We start from the raw sequence: 16,283 nt of genomic DNA, 5'->3' as shown, positions 1-16,283 counted from the left end.
AAAGGAAAAGAGGATTGTATTGATTACTGTTTTATTTATGAATTCTTTGGGCTATTCCAGCATAGCTTATTATTTGGGAAAGCTTCCCCACTGCATCATGCTCTGACCTCCATAAATGGTTTTGATCCGAGTAGTCATATAGTTGGAGAAATTTAGTCACATCCAGTGCTTGCCCATTTTGGCCATGGGCTTTATGGCCTTTCTTATTTCTTCTTCTTGGCACTGTAGTGGAGGGATTGCAGTTATATATTTCAATAATTACAGTAAATACTTACTTGATAATTGTGAATTTATGCATTTTTCTCTGTTGCTTTTAGCCTCCTGACTTGATAATCGTGAATTTATGCATTCTTCTCTGTTGCTTTTAGCATCCTGATTTGCCACATCATAAGTTGAAAGCTGTATTTCTTGGTTAACCAGTTTTTTCCTTTTATTCTGAAGAAATTTTACAATAGTGGGATCTGAAAAAGAATAAATGACTTCAAATTATATGCTAAATAAATGGAAGGTCATATAAAAGGCAAACTAAACAAAATTTGAAAATTTCCCATTTTTTTAACATAATATTTCATAGAAGAGCAGCAATTCAATAAATTCAATTATACCAAGCATACTTTGCCAAGCAAAGTCGGGACATGTTGAAGGACTTTGCTTGGCACCTAATTTCACATTAATTTCAGTACAGGTACAGCTGTGTACAACAAGTAAGCCAATCAGAAACAAGTGATTATCTGAAGATGTCAGGTTTGATATATATGTTACATGATGAAAAGTTCTACTTCAGCTCCTTTATTTTTTTCTTGCACATGATGTGCTCTATGCAAACTAATGATAACCAAACGCAGGATAACTGACTGTGTCAATCAACTGTCTTTTTGACTGATCAATGCTAAACAACATTTATGCAGAATGACATGCACTTGCTCTAGTGGTTAAGAACAGAGGTTTCTGAAATCCCATTTGGAACACCTGAACATTTACAACTTATTGGTATGACCAGATAAGCTGATCTTTGTTTAGATTGGTCCATTTGTAGAAATTAAACATGGAAGTAAATTTATAGTCATAAAATTTTTGCCTAAGTATCCAGGTATTCTCTAGATTAACAATGGAAGATAAAATAAAATGCAATAAAATAATTAATTTTAAAAGTGCCACTAAAGCCTAAGTAAGACAGCATAGTCAGCAAATCCCTAATTTATAAAAAAATAAATAAATAAATAATATAATAAGATAATAATCAGGAATTTATGTAAGATTAATACAATAATATGTCTCATAAAGGGGATAACTGAAGGCAATCAGATCTGTAAGTTTGGTCAGTGTAGAAAAGCCTCACAGCTCTCTTTGTGCTCTAGGAATCTACTTTTATGTAAGAGATTAGTTTTCCTCCAAAGAATCCTATGTGTAGTCAAGATGGCATTGTTCTGCTGGGCCAAACTGCTCGGGTTCATGATACTGGGTATATGACTTATGTTCTTGGGATGGGCAGTTGCAGATCGGCAAGACTGCCCAAAGTGACACAAACCAGGAGCAAGGGATCTGGTAGACATTGGAAAGCTGAGCAGAGAGAGCTTGTCTTTAGGGAGAAAAGAAAAACAGAAATCTTTTTTGAATGGATGAAAGGACACTACAACGTTAAGTGGTCTTAGAACTTTAGTAATATGTTCAGAAATTCCTTTACTATGGAAGTGGAATCCAAGAGATATCTTTAGGAGATTTAGAGACTGGCAGTCTAAAGCTGTTAAAAGCTTTATTGCTCAAGGATTCATTAAAATCATTTTTTGAAAAGGCAGATTTAATATAATTTAATTCTTACTGTAGAAGGTCTCTCAGTAGAACATATATTATGGGCACGATGTAATAAAGTATTAATGATTTCAACTTTTTGACTAGTATGATGAGGAGAAATTGCATGGATATAATGATCAGTATGTGTTTCTTTTTGAAAAAAAACTAAAAATTGTACACTATCTGACTAACAAAGAATTAATATCTAACAATACTAGTCGATCATTTTTCTCCTCTTCCAAGGAAAATTGAATAGGATGAATCATGTTTATTTAGAGACAAATAGTTTCAAATCTGATGGAGAATAGAGAATTATTCCATATTAAAAAAAACACTATTCCCACATGTGTACCATACTGCAAGTTTAGGAGAAATGTCATTAAGGAGACAATCTTCAAAACACTCCATGTAGTAATTGGCAAGAGAGAGAGAGAGAGAGAGAGGCCTACCTATAGCTGTACCTTCAATCCATTGATATAGTTTGTCTTGGACACTGAAATGACCACAGTGAATTACAAAGTCTTCATGGAAGATACCATATCAGGACTAATCATAATATCTGAAGGTTCTAAATGAAGATTATTAATTTTTGTATTAATATCCAAGGAATTTTTGATGTGAGGAAGCGAGAAGCAAATTTTCCATTTACTAGAATATCTTCATTTAAGATAATAACATAGATAAGTATTTAGAAACTTTATATGTATGTCAGCCAATAGAATCTATTGAATAGACTATTGAATCTATTGAATATAGAATAGACTCGTCTTAATGAACACCTGGCTTATGGATCTTGGGAATACCATATATCTTGGTGGACGAGAATAAAACTCTTTACCTCTTTGTCCCAAATGGAAATGTTAATAATCGATTTATTGATGTTATTAATATGGCTAGTAGTCACATCAGAAGAAGGGATGATAAGTAGAGAAGTCACATAGCATCAAGGAAATATTAAAATATTCTCTCCTATCTTGTATGACTATTGCTTTGTCTTTGTCGACCCAGGTAATAATAATAAGATTCTTCTTCTTCTTTTCAGAGAATTAAGTGCTTTAAATATTGAAGGTGTTAGGTTAGAACATGATAGTTTTGCTTTGAAGAGAATCATGGCTGTTTGAAAGCAAACTTTGCTAGCAGTCTCAGAAAGAACTGAATGTAAGCCTCTGTCTATAAGATAAACATAATCCATAACAGGTAACCTATTTGGAGAGACAGCATATTTGTGACCTTTTGGCTACTACAGAGATCTCATCCTGAGTAAGAGGACATCCTAATAAATTTACTATCAAATTATCCTGATTGCTTTTAACATTGCTAGATGGAATCATAGGGCAGCTGACTAGTAAATTAAATTTTCGTATAAGAGATATATGAGTAGAGTTGAAACTCACTTGTAGGAATCCAAGGAAATACGTAAAACTATATTGAAAAACTCAGTGAAAAACACCAGTGAAATGGAGTCCTTAAGAGAACTGATTTCTATATTTAACAAGGCCAAAGATTTCTAAGCATCATTAAGTTGTAACACCAATTAAAATTAAAAGAGATTTTACTAGCTCTAATATAAATACGTATTTAGAGTGACCAAAAAACTTTTTTCATTCTGCAACAGGTAGGTATGACCTACATTGTCTTACACCTTTTCAAAAATATGATTTATATATGTATGTATGTATGTATGTGTATATATATATATATATATTCAAGATACCAAGCACTTTTATAAGCTAGGTTTTAATCCTTTTCCCAAGTAAGCAAACAGACAAGTAGGTCAAGGTTGTGCCTGCACATAGTGGAAGTCTGAGGCAACTCGTAGTAAAGGTGGAGTAAGCTCCGATCACTTTCCTTATTATTTTCCCCTAATGCAAAGCACATCCCCTTGTGGAGTTGTATGATGCTATGCATTAAAGGCAAGGGCCACTACCCAGATCAGTTTCGACCTTTATTGAGGTCTCGTCAGTGGGATCCAGACCTAAAAATACCAAGGTTGAAGTAATGCAGAGTTTATAAATTTTAGCTAAACAAGTGTCCACAAGGTGCTTTGACCTTATTAAATAAAATCTCAGGATGAGAGTAAGATGTAGAAAGTTTTTTACCTTGGGAATATAGTATATTCAAGATACCAAGAAATTTTATAAGCTAGGTTTTAATCCTTTTCCCAAGTAAGCAAACAGACAAGTAAGTCAAGTTTGCACCTGCACGTAGTGCAGGTCTGAGGCAACTCGTGGTAAAGGTGGAGTAAGTTCCGATCACTTTCCTTAGTATTTTCCTCTAATGCAAAGCACATCCCCTTGCGGAGTCAGAGCTTACTCCACCTTTACCACGAGTTGCCTCAGACATGCATTACATGCAGGTGCAAACTTGATTTACTTGTCTGTTTGCTTACTTGGGAAAAGGATTAAAACCTAGCTTATATTTAATAAGGTCAAAGCACCTTGTGGCAACTTGTTTAGGTAAAATTTATAAGCTCTGCATTACTTCAACCTTGGCATTTTTAGGTCTGGCTCCCACTGACGAGACCTCAATAAAGGTCGAAACCAGTCTGGGTAGTGGCCCTTGCCTTTAATGCATAGCATCATACATCTCCGCAAGGGGATGTGCTTTGCATTAGGGGAAAATACTAAGGAAAGTGATCAGAGCTTACTCCACCTTTACCACGAGTTGCCTCAAACTTGCACTACGTGCAGGCGCAAACTTGACTTACTGTCTGTTTGCTTACCTGAGAAAAGGATTAAAACTTAGCTTATAAAATTGCTTGGTATCTTGAATATACTATATACCCAAGGTAAAAATCTATATATATATATATATATATATTTAAAAAAAAAAAAAAAAAAAAAAAATATATATATATATATATATATTTCTTTTTATGTAAGATTTTATGCATTTCATTATGTTTGTATATGATTTTATACATGAAGTACTGTTGTAAAGGATATATATATATATATATATATATAAGAATCACATATGAAAGGTCCCAAGACATATGACATGAGTGCCATGTGTGAGTAAATGGTTAGATAGAAGAGAGGAATTTGTTGATGTTTTTTTGAAAACCTGATGGTTGTAGCCTTTGGGAAAGACTATTTCAAAGAGCAAAAGTGTGAGAAATGAAGGCAGGGAATGAGAAGGTGGTTTGATGAGTGTGGAGTTGAACTGCAAATGGGTGTTGACTGGAAGTTGCTTATGTTCATATATGAATAAAGGAAAGTGGAAGAATTGCAATGGCCAATTCAGAGAAGTATTGTCCATATAAATAGCCATAGAAGAGACATGATGCAGCAACAGAACATCTACAGAACTACAGAACATCTAAGTGTCCGGAAGGAGGAAAGTAAGGGAAGGATCATCAAGTAAGCAAATTACTTGCCTTGTGTACAATCAAGCATGCTGAGGGAATATTTAGGTGCACCACTCCAAATGTGGGAACAGTATTCTATGGTTTGGTGGATTTGAGCTTCATAGTGTCAGGAGTTGAAATTGGGTCTTGGAGAAGAGCGGGTGGTCGTATTATGTGTATATGCCCCGCAAGTTGGTTGTACAGCAGAGGAAAAAGATGAGTTCTGGAACGTGTTAGATGAAGAAATGAGGGAATTGGAAGAAAATGAGATGGTGATTGTCGGAGGAGACTTGAACGGGCACATAGGAAGACAGAATAGAGACTGTGAAAGGGTGCATGGTGGCCACGGAGTGGGAATGATGAACCAGGAAGGAGAGAGGGTTGTGGACTTTGCAGTAGCGTTTGATCTGGCAATTGTGAACTCGTTTTTCTTCAAGAGGGAAGAACATTTGATAACATTTAGAAGTGGTAACAACAGCTCACAAATTGACTACATTTTGACTAGAAGAAAACATCTTAAGGTTGTGACAAATTGTAAGGTAATTCCAACAGATCAAGTAGCACAACAACACCGACTGCTGTGCGCAGACTTTAAATTAAGATCGAAGATAAGAACTTCTGGTTGCCATGGGATGAAGACAATTAAGTGGTTTCGCTTAAAAGAAGAGAGTGTGAGGAATCGTTTTAGGGAGAGAGTGTTAGAGAGGATTTCGGATGGACTGGAAAGTGTACAAGATTGGTGGAAACATAATTCAAAAGTAATCCTGAGCTGTGCAATCGAGGTGCTTGGTGAGACATCTGGAAAGATTAGAGAGCAGAAGGAGGGTTGGTGGTGGAATAATGATGTACAAGTGGCAGTGACAGCTAATAGGAAGGCAAAGCAGAAGTGGGATGAGTCAAGAGTGGAAGAGGACAGAGAGGTGTACAAACAGAGAAAGCAAGAAGCCAAGAGAGTTGTGGCAGAGGCGAAGACCATGGCATATCAAGATCTGTATGATCAATTAGAAACAAAGGAAGGACAGAGAAAAATTTACCAACTAGCAAAATGTAGAAATAAAGCAGCTAAGGACATCTTACATGTGAGGCAGATCAAAGATGCTGAAGGAAGAGTATTATGGAGGGATGTGGACATAAGAAATAGATGGAAAATATACTTTGAGGGACTTCTGAATGAGGAAAATGCAAGGACTCACAGAGGAGATGGGCAGCCTTCTGAGGGGATGGTGCAGAACATCAGTAGAATGGAAGTGACGGAGGCCATGAAGAGGATGAGGAATGGAAAAGCGGTGGGCCCCGACAGAATTCCAGTGGAGGCATGGAAGGCACTGGGGGAAGAGGGAATTGACCTGCTGTGGGACCTGTTCATGAAAGTTTGCCAACAGGAAAATATACCCGAGGAATGGAGGGAGAGTACCCTTGTTCCCATCTACAAGGGTAAAGGGGATGCACAAGACTGTAAAAATTACAGAGGAATAAAGTTGATGTCCCACACAATGAAGATCCTAGAAAGGGTTCTTGATGGTAGATTGAGGGAGGAGGTGGAGATTGCAAAGGAACAATTTGGCTTCATGCCTGGTAGATCAACAACAGATGCTATCTTTGGGTTACGACAGATGGTGGAAAAATATCGAGAGAAACAAAGGGAGCTACATCTGGTATTTATTGATCTGGAGAAAGCATACGATAGAGTGCCAAGGCAAGAAGTCTGGAGGTGTCTGAGGGAGAAGAAGGTGCCGGAGAAATATGTCAGGTTGGTGCGGGAAATGTACAGAAATGTGAAGACAAGTGTTCGGACCTGTTTGGGACAGACAGAAAGTTTTCAAGTAACAGTTGGCTTGCATCAAGGGTCAGCATTAAGTCCATTTCTGTTTAATATTGTGATGGAGGTGGTAACAGAGGAGGTGAGAGAAGATGCACCTTGGACAATGTTGTATGCAGATGACATCTTGCTGTGTGTAGATTCAAGAGAAGAAGCGGAAACTAAACTAGAAAGATGGAGAAAAGTACTGGAAGAGAGAGGTATGAGACTGAGCAGAAGTAAGACAGAGTATATGTGTTGCGCAGTGGGCGGTGGCCAGGAGACAGACCTGGAGCTGGAAGGAAATGTCATCAGGAAGGTGAGAGACTTTAGATACTTAGGTTCGACAGTGGAAGAAGATGGAGGAGGTGAGAAGGAAGTGGGATGCAGGATACAAGCAGGTTGGAGGAACTGGAGGGAGATGGCTGGAGTGTTATGTGATAAGAGGGTGCCGATCAATCTGAAAAGCAAAATTTATAGGACAGTAGTGAGGCCAGCTATGACATATGCTATAGAAACTGTGGCCCTGAGGAAAAATAACATTAGCAGGATGGAAGTAGCAGAGATGAGAATGCTTAGGTGGATGCGCGGTGTGACCAGAAAGGATCATCTGAGAAATGACTATGTCAGGGGAACAGTGAAAGTTACGAACTTAGGAGCGAAAATACAGGAGGCAAGGTTGAGATGGTTTGGTCATGTGATGAGGAGGGAGGACGAATATGTGGGAAGAAGGGTCATGCAGATGGATGTGCAAGGAAGGCGGAAGCGTGGGCGGCCAAAGAAGAGATGGAGGAAGCTGGTAGAAGAGGACTTGAAGATGAAGAACTTGGATGTGGTGACAGCCCAAGACAGGAAGGTGTGGAGGAGACTCATAAGAAACAGTGACCCCACTTAAGTGGGAGAAGCTGCAGAAGAAGAAGAAGAAGAAGTGTCAGGAGTTGAGCAAGAGAGAAGTAGTGTTTTTTACCTTCAGCAACTAAAAAACTTGGAGGCTGAAGAAGCTATAGACCTGATGTGTTCATGTCAGGATAGACTGGATATGAGAATTAACCCAAGGAAAGAAACTGGTCTTGGCTGGCAAGAGGAATATTGTCAAAAGTGAGGGAGAGAGAGCGGAATGGTCATTCTTTCTTTCTAGAAATGAGACAGGACTGAAATTAAATTAAGGGGATAAAAATCCCTTATTATTTTCCAGCCAGTATGCGAAACTCTAAGATCGAAACCTACGATCTTCAGCATGAAACTCTTAGATTGTAGGTTTCGATCTTAGAGTTTCGCATACTGTCTGGAAAATAATAAGGGTTTTTTATCCCCTTAATTTAATTAACTTTGCCAGAAAAAATAGCCATTTGGCTTTTCATCTTAGTTATATAATATCTAATAATATATATGGGCACACCTGTCTGGCATTCGTATAGTGAAGGTATGTAAGTTCTTTTCATTTAAACTTTGATATCATTCAGGTCTACCTACTCACTGATGAGACCTAAAAAAAGGTTGAAACTGGTCTGGGTAGTGACCTCTCCTCATAATGTAATGACAGTATTACATCTCCTAGGATTTGTGTTTTTACAATATGAGAAAATATCAAGGATAGTGAGGGAGCTTGCTCCCCCTTTGTTTTGAGTTGCATAAGTGACTACCAAGTGGTCACTTACGCTTGGATTTCCTGCCGATAGTTTTTCGGCAGGAAACTCTTAGATCGTAGGTTCGATCTTAGAGTTTCGCATACTGGCTGGAAAATAATAAGGGATTTTTATCCCCTATTTAATTAACTTCGCCAGAAAAAGTAGCCGTTTGGCTTTTCATCTTAATTATATGAGACAGGACTGAGTTTTGGTGGCATTAAAATACCTCAAGTTATCCTCACCCCACTTGAAAATAGAAAGGAAACGAGTGTTAAGGATATTGGTTAAAGAAGGTCTTTAAACACAAATTACCTAAGCAAGCACTACAAGGTTCTGAAAATGAAAAAGGAGTGGGAAGTACTGTCATCAGCAAAACTATAAACAGAATTGGATGTCAGGGAAAGGAGATCATTAATGTATAGGAGGAAGAATATTGGTAGCACTACTGAGCCCTGGGGTACATTAACTGAGAAATCCGATAAATGGAAATCATCCACCATAATCTACAGTGAACAAGAGAGGAAGGTGACAATCCATTCACAAATGGAGGGAGGAAGGGATACCATAGGAGAGTAGCTTTGTAAGAAGACCACAATGATGTTAGACTCAATCAAATGCCTTGGAAATATCAAGAGAAACCAGTTAGTTTCTCTGAACCCAGTGGAGAATCCAAGTAGTGAAGCAGTTCGCTACTGACGGCCTTTTCCATTATTTTTGAGACCACTGAGGTCAGAGCAATAAGGTACTAGTTTGTGGCTGACTTTTATCTCCCTCTTTGGGAAAAAGATGCACAAAAGCTTGGTTCCGGGCCATGGATAAGATGCCAGTTGAGTATGACAACTTGAAGAGATACTGCAGGACAGGTGTGAGTTCTCGAGCACAAGTTTTTAGCACAACAGGAAGAATGCAATCAGGGCCAAGAAACTTATTGGTATCAAGGCTGCTGAGGATTTTTTTGTTCTTCTGGTGAAATTTCAGAGGCGTACTGTGGGTGGTTTGGGAAATGGAGGAAAAAGTTCTGCCTTGTTGTCTATTTGAGAGTTGGAGGAAAAATCTGATGATAAGAGGTCTGCCTTTTCTTTGGAAGATGTTGCTATTAATACCATCAGGATGTAAGAGAGGTGAAAACATGGAAGGACAGAAGACAAGTTTAGTGGAAGAATTGGCAAGTCTGTTTTTTGGATTTGGTGGCAATTTTTTTTTTTTTTTTTTTTTTTTTTTTTTTTTAAATTGTTATGAGCTGTAACAAGTTGAGTGAGAGGCTGGAGATTTTGACTGAAGCCTTTGGAGATCTGTTGAATTTCTGATTTAGAGTGCTTTGGCAAAGTTGTTGGAGAACCAGGGTTTGGATAAAAGTTGAGGATTTGAGTAGAGTTGGGAATAAAAGCACTCATCCTGGTGAGAATAATTTCTGTTATTAGATTGGAAGATTAGAAACAATAATCTGACCATGGAAATGATTCATAAAAGTTCCAAAGGTCATCCCAGTTGATTCTAGTGCCACAGGATACGAGGCTTTGAATAACTGGGAGAAGGACAATCGATAACAAAGGAGACACAGACAAGGTTATGGTAAGATTGGCCAAGATGAGATTTAACATCCACAGTGAATCTAGAAAAAGAGAGTTAAGAAAAGAAACAATGTGTTTGGAAAATGAAGAGAATTATCTGGAATTCTGGTGAGTTCATGGACAATTTGTGTTAAATCACTGTTGATAGCAAACAGTACAGCTTTACCAGCTTGGTCTGTGAAGTTGGAGAAGGAAAACCAACTGGAATTATGGATGTCAAAATTTATGGAAGAAGATTATCTTACTGTTGGAATATTTAGATTGTATGTGACTGACTTTCAGAGATGTCAGTAAAGTAGCTGGAATTTGGTGGACAGATGCAGCAAATGAAAGCAATAAAGTGAGATAGGGAGATCTTGAGCCAAAGCAGATCATATAAAGGGGATTCAAGGTCTGATAACGTTTGGAATGGGACATCAGACCTGATAAAAGTGCAAGTTTACCAGTTGTGATTCAAGGGATGATTTTACAAAAAAGACTTGACTAGGATAGGAGGGCAGCTGCCTGAATGCAGGTGTTGAGTCTAAGAGAAAGATGATGGCCAATGTGTAAAAATAATCATAATTAAAATTGTGAATATTTTTACGAATTGTTTATGTTAAAATGTTTATTAGTTTTGTTTTCATAACATGCGTTGTTGCCACTTGCGATGTGCTTGTTATGGAAATTGTTTTGTCAAAAGTGATATGTAAAGAAGTTAAAAAATTGATGTACTTACCAGATTTGATATTTGTATTACTTACAAGAATTTTATTGTAATTTAAAATATAAGTTTTGTGTTTTTATGAAGACATTCTCTCTTGTCGCTAACGGAGACAACATGTCAGCCATTATTTATACCTAACTTCTTGCTTACCAGTTTCATGGAGTGCACATGGTCGCCAAGAAGTTTGATGTGTGATTGACAGCTGACAAGTTCAGTATCGAAGCAACGAGAGAGTAAACAGGAAAGCGTTCGGTATCTGAGTAATGACTGTAAACAAGAGAACGTTCGGAAGGAATTTAGAACACAGGCTGGCAGATATTGAGATTCGGAGGAATTTAAGTTTTTTTATGTGACAGTCAGAGGAAATTTAATAGTAAATTTCAAAAAAGGAATCGTGGAACTATTAAGTTTAATGTGGAATAAGTATATGGATAAATAAAAGAAAATATTGCTATATGCGTTTTAAAAGGAATATTGGAGGAAACGCTAATTGGAAGATTTATAGGAGATTCCAAAAAGGAAATCGTACAACTGTAAGTTTTTTTTTTAAAGTGGAAGAGTCAAGACTGTCAATAAGCATTTAGTGAATAAAAGAAGAATTTGCTATTTAGGTTCTAAAGGAATGTTCGAGAAAACTCTGATTAGGAAGTTTCATCTGTATTAAGGAAGGAAGAATTAATGTGCTACATAAGTGATGAGAAAGGAGCCTGTAAAAATGAAGAATAGAGTCATATATCTTCTAAAAAGGGCCTTGACAGAGAAAGAAACTGGCTATGAACATTTTTGTGATTGTGCAAACAAAGTGTTTAGTCTAGTCTTAAGTGTAAGTTTATTTTTAAAAGGCCTTGGATCCAATGAATTTGTAGTTAGCTATGTAAAGTTGTTTGAAGCGTATATATATATTGTTTTTGTTTTATTAAATGTGTTTATTTTGTATTTTGGTCTTGAGCCAGTGATTTATTTGGATTCTGAAAGAAATAGTAAAAAAGAGGTCATTGCACCAATTGGAGTGAACCCTTGTGCATATAATAATGTTAAATTGTGAATGAAGATATCTGGGAATTATAACTCTTCATTCACATTTAACATAATCTGCCATAACTTAAGCAAGACTTGTAAATATTATTTGATGTTAATCTCTTGCTTGTAAATTAATATTCATATAATTACTTTGAGTTTATTTATTACTGTTTAATTATATAATTTTGAGATATGTATTAGTAATGAAAGAACCCTGTGTTAAAATGTCATTCAATTTATTTTATTTATTCCTGTGTTAATATTATAAGAAGCTGTGCAAATATATTATAAGAATTAGTATTTATCATATTGAAATGTATATTATATGAATTGTAAAATATCCTTTTATTTTGTTTCTGTATGTAAGAGTGATTTTATGTAATTCTTCTGATTGAATTTGATTGGCTGCTGAAGGAGAAACGGAGTTTGTTTTAGTCAGCGCATGTTTAGAACGTGAACGGCTGTGATATGAAGTGAAGCTAGTAGATGTAAGCTGAACTGGCTAGAACCGGATTTTGGCAGGAAGAATGAATGATTTTAATTGGAAAACAAAAGTAAAGAGAGGAGAAGCGTTCAGGACAGCAAGAAGGAAGTAATGGGTAGCAGTAAGGAGATTTGAAAATGCCGTAAATCGATTAAGAAAGGACTGGGAATTAATAGGCAAATCGGAATATTTCTATGGAATTCTAAAATTACAATGAATTCCAATTGTTTTGAGGAAGAATAATGCAAAGCTGAATTTAATGCATAGAAGAAAATAAGGAATAAGTAGATTACCTAAAATGAGTGCATCAAGACTTGTGAAACTCTATGTTTAATATTTCAGTTAATATAGTGAAGATTTCTTTTGAATAGTGTTACTTCAAAGTAATAATTAACTACAGGTTTAAGTGTGCCTATAGTAAATCCAGTGTGTAAAAGGTGTAACCCATTAAGAGCAGTCCTTTTTGTATTTCAGTGTGAAGAAATAAGAGAAATAAGCCTGATATATCTTAACATTAAGTGTGGTGTTCTACTAAAAATAGCTGAAGTATGGAGTTTTAAAGTGTTTCCCCCTTGAAATGATAACTGCCTCTTAATTAAATTAAGTGTTTGTTGACTAAGAGAGAATTAGAGAATTCTACCTTAAGAATAATTACTGTAAAATTCTGGAACATTGAACTGTGTGAACCATTTTCAATTTTTCGGAAGAATATAGAATTGACAGCTGAATGTTTAATGCCTAATGTTTTATGTTTGTTATGAGTATTTGAACTAAGTAGATGTATAAGAGAATTGAGTTATCTCATTGAATAGACACAAGTTGAGATAATAGTATTTAAGCGTTGGAGAATAAAATCTGTAAATTTAACTTCAATCTTCCAAAACGAGAGGCTACTAGTGTCTTATAGATATTTATATTTTGAATACTGTTCAATTAGATTATCTTGCTTAGAAAATTATGCTTAAATGTACATGTTCTATAACCCTGTATTAAATGTTTATTTTATTGAATTCATTTGTTGTTTTCCTGATTTTTCTTCATTGCTCATAAAACTTATTCGAACCTTGCGGAAGCCTTAAATGATAATATTAACCTCGGCCTGTAAAAAGAGATTGCAAAAGTTAGTTGATGACTGATTCCTCTGTATTATATAGACTAATCTGATTATAGGGTGGCGCAGTATAATATAAATTTCCTTATATTCAGATGTGTCAATCAGCATCTAACAAAATAAAAACGGAATTTAAAGAAATAAGAATAGATCCAACTAACCAACATAAATGGATCAATTAGCAAGATGGACAATACAACAATAAAATATAGGTACACTCAGAATTAAAAAAATAATTGTTAGAAACAGAGATCATCTCTAAGGTAGGATTAAATATTCTGATAATATCTATGAATATCCTCTCAATATAAAAATATACACCAATTATTAACAATGGCGCAGTTGACGACAGGATTGGTTATGACTTAACTTTATTTTTAGAATCCAGAAAGTAAATCTTGACTCAAGTAAAATGGCTACAGGAAATAGCAATTTTAGTTGTGAAGTTTCTTCAATTAAAGATGAAGAATTTTTTAGGTTAATTTATCCAACTTTAGTAATACCTTCTTTCTCAGGAGATAGTAATGAAAGCATAGAAACATTTTTTGGATATGCTTGGGAAAATGGTCAGATTTTCATTTGTTGATTATACTTCTTAGTAAATTATTGGGCAAAGCCAAAACATTCTTAAACACATCTCCTTTATTGAGAGAGACTGACAATTATGCAACCTTTAAAAGTTTGCTAATATCAGAATTTTCAAGTGTAAGAGAATTAGGGCCTAACATTTGGAAAATTCATCAGTGCATTCAAGGTAATAGGGAGTCTGTTTCAGAATATTATCACAGACTTTGGAGCATTGCTCATGAATTTAATGTTTCATCTGAAGAGAGATCCTCTTTGGAATGGTTGCTGTTTAATCAATTTAGACATGGCCTTAGAGATAATTTGAAAGAAACAGCATACAAGAAAAAGGTTAAAAATCTTGAACAGCGTTTTGAAATTGTTAAGGATAGGGAAGAGAGACTTAGAGATATATTTCATTCCTCAAACAATAAACAGGTGAACTCTTTTCAATATAATGAAACTCATTCTCTTAACACAGTAGCTGCAGATAAAGTGAGAGAAGAAAAATTTCAAAAATATAAAGGTGATAAGAAAAGGAAACAGTCTAAAGAAATTTCTGTAAATCTAACAGAAAATATTCCAGAATCTGAGTCCAAGATACAATTACATGATTTGGGAAATTTAGAGGAACTGAAAACATTTCTTAGTGAAGAAATAGAAAGACAACAGAGACCAATAGTACAAGGACAGGAATTTCTGTTTGAGATAATATCGGATTTAACAATATCCAATAATCTTACTGATAATCTTTATCTTGTAAATCTGATGGTATTGACAGGAATAAAGCATCTCATAGGAGATATGTTCCAAAATGCTTTTGATGCAATAAACCGGGTCATTTTGCAAAAGACTGTTATGTTAGAGATGAATCTTGTTTTCAACATAAGAAATCAGAGAATAAAGAAAAATCTGGAAATAGTTATTATTCCAATATTATACTGGCAAGGACAGAAATGTCAAACTACTCATTGGACATGGGTAAAGCTAAAGACAGCTCCAACCCTAAAAGAGAGTTTGATGTAGCATTAGCTCCTTATGCTAATGGAGATAATCCTTTGACAGTTCTACAAGGATTTATTGAAGATGTGCCTTGTGAAATCTTACTTGACACAGGTGCATGTATTTCACTCATTTCTTATAATTTGTTTAACAAAATTAAATCTCTAATTCCAATTGACATTTCAGTTTTAAGCTATCCAATTAAATTAAAGGGAATATTTGAATCAGAAATTTCAGCAGATAAGCAAATCAATGTTTTTATTTCAATTCCTTGTTTTCCACTGAAAGTTTGTCATCCATTAATAGTTCTTCCAGAATCATCTAATCCAAATGTACAAGTCATATTTGGAATTGATCTTCTGAAACGTCATGGTTTTGCATGTAATTTTGTTAATAATACAGTGTCCTTGTGTGGACTAGAATATTGTTTGGACAGGAAATCAGGTGACAAAGTTTTTCAAGACACTAATGATAATGATCAAGTGTTCAATATTGAGACTAAAGAATAAGGAACCTAGTTCACAAATTTGGGAAAAGGATAAGATTGTCCAAGCTCAGAAAGATGATCCTGTACTTAAAACTATTTATGAAGCAGTATTGAAGGGTGAAACTCAGCTAGATACATTTCTGAACCTGGAAAACTTATATTTTGATAAAGATGGGTTACTCTTATCTAGATAAATGGAAGATGGAAGGTTGAAAGTGAAAATATTGGCACCAACTCAAATGATTCCTTGCATCATGTACACTTTCCATGATTCAGAACTGGCAGGACACCAAGGATTTTCTAGAACTTGGGAAAGGATAAAGGATCGTTACATCTGGAAAGGTATGAAGAGTGATATACTCACATATGTCAAATCACGCCATAAGTGCCAAATAAGATTCCCTTTTAGAGGAAAAGCTCCATTACACCATTTCCAATTCCAACTAGACCTTTTCAGGCTGTTGCTATTGATGTGGTAGGTCTACTGCCAATTACTAAAAAAGGCAATAGGTATATTCTAGTAGTCATAGACATGCTAACTAGATTTCCAGAAGCAGTGTCGATGAAGGATCAAACTATAAAGACTATTGCAAGAAAGTTTTTGAATATGATAATTTGTAGATATGGAACTTCTCAGACCTTACTTTCAGATCAAGGAGCAAATTTCACATCTGAACTGTTGTTACAGTTATGTAAATTACTCAACATCAGGAAGATTTTTACAACACCTTACCACCCACAGTGTAATGGAATGTGTGAAAGGCTGAATAGA

At 35.5% G+C, this 16,283-nt stretch overlaps 1 protein-coding gene across 1 annotated transcript in view; it reads right to left on the bottom strand.

Annotated features, from left to right (window-relative positions):
• The window catches only part of LOC150102538 (RNA polymerase II-associated protein 1), a 754,864-nt gene that overhangs the window by 572,154 nt on the left and 166,427 nt on the right, over window positions 1–16,283 (bottom strand). Inside the window, exon 7 of the mRNA XM_090399226.1 lies at window positions 276–461. Coding sequence (XP_090255352.1) covers window positions 276–461 — 186 coding nt within the window. The remainder of the gene's footprint in view (window positions 1–275; window positions 462–16,283) is intronic.

The sequence above is a fragment of the Typopeltis vanoorti genome, chromosome 10, assembly GCF_054136105.1.
Source record: "Typopeltis vanoorti isolate ZY-2024b chromosome 10, IOZ_Tvanoo_1.0, whole genome shotgun sequence".
NCBI lineage: Eukaryota > Metazoa > Arthropoda > Arachnida > Uropygi > Thelyphonidae > Typopeltis > Typopeltis vanoorti.
The sequence above is the reverse complement of the archived record's forward strand: the minus strand, read 5'-3'. Positions and strand labels throughout refer to the sequence as shown.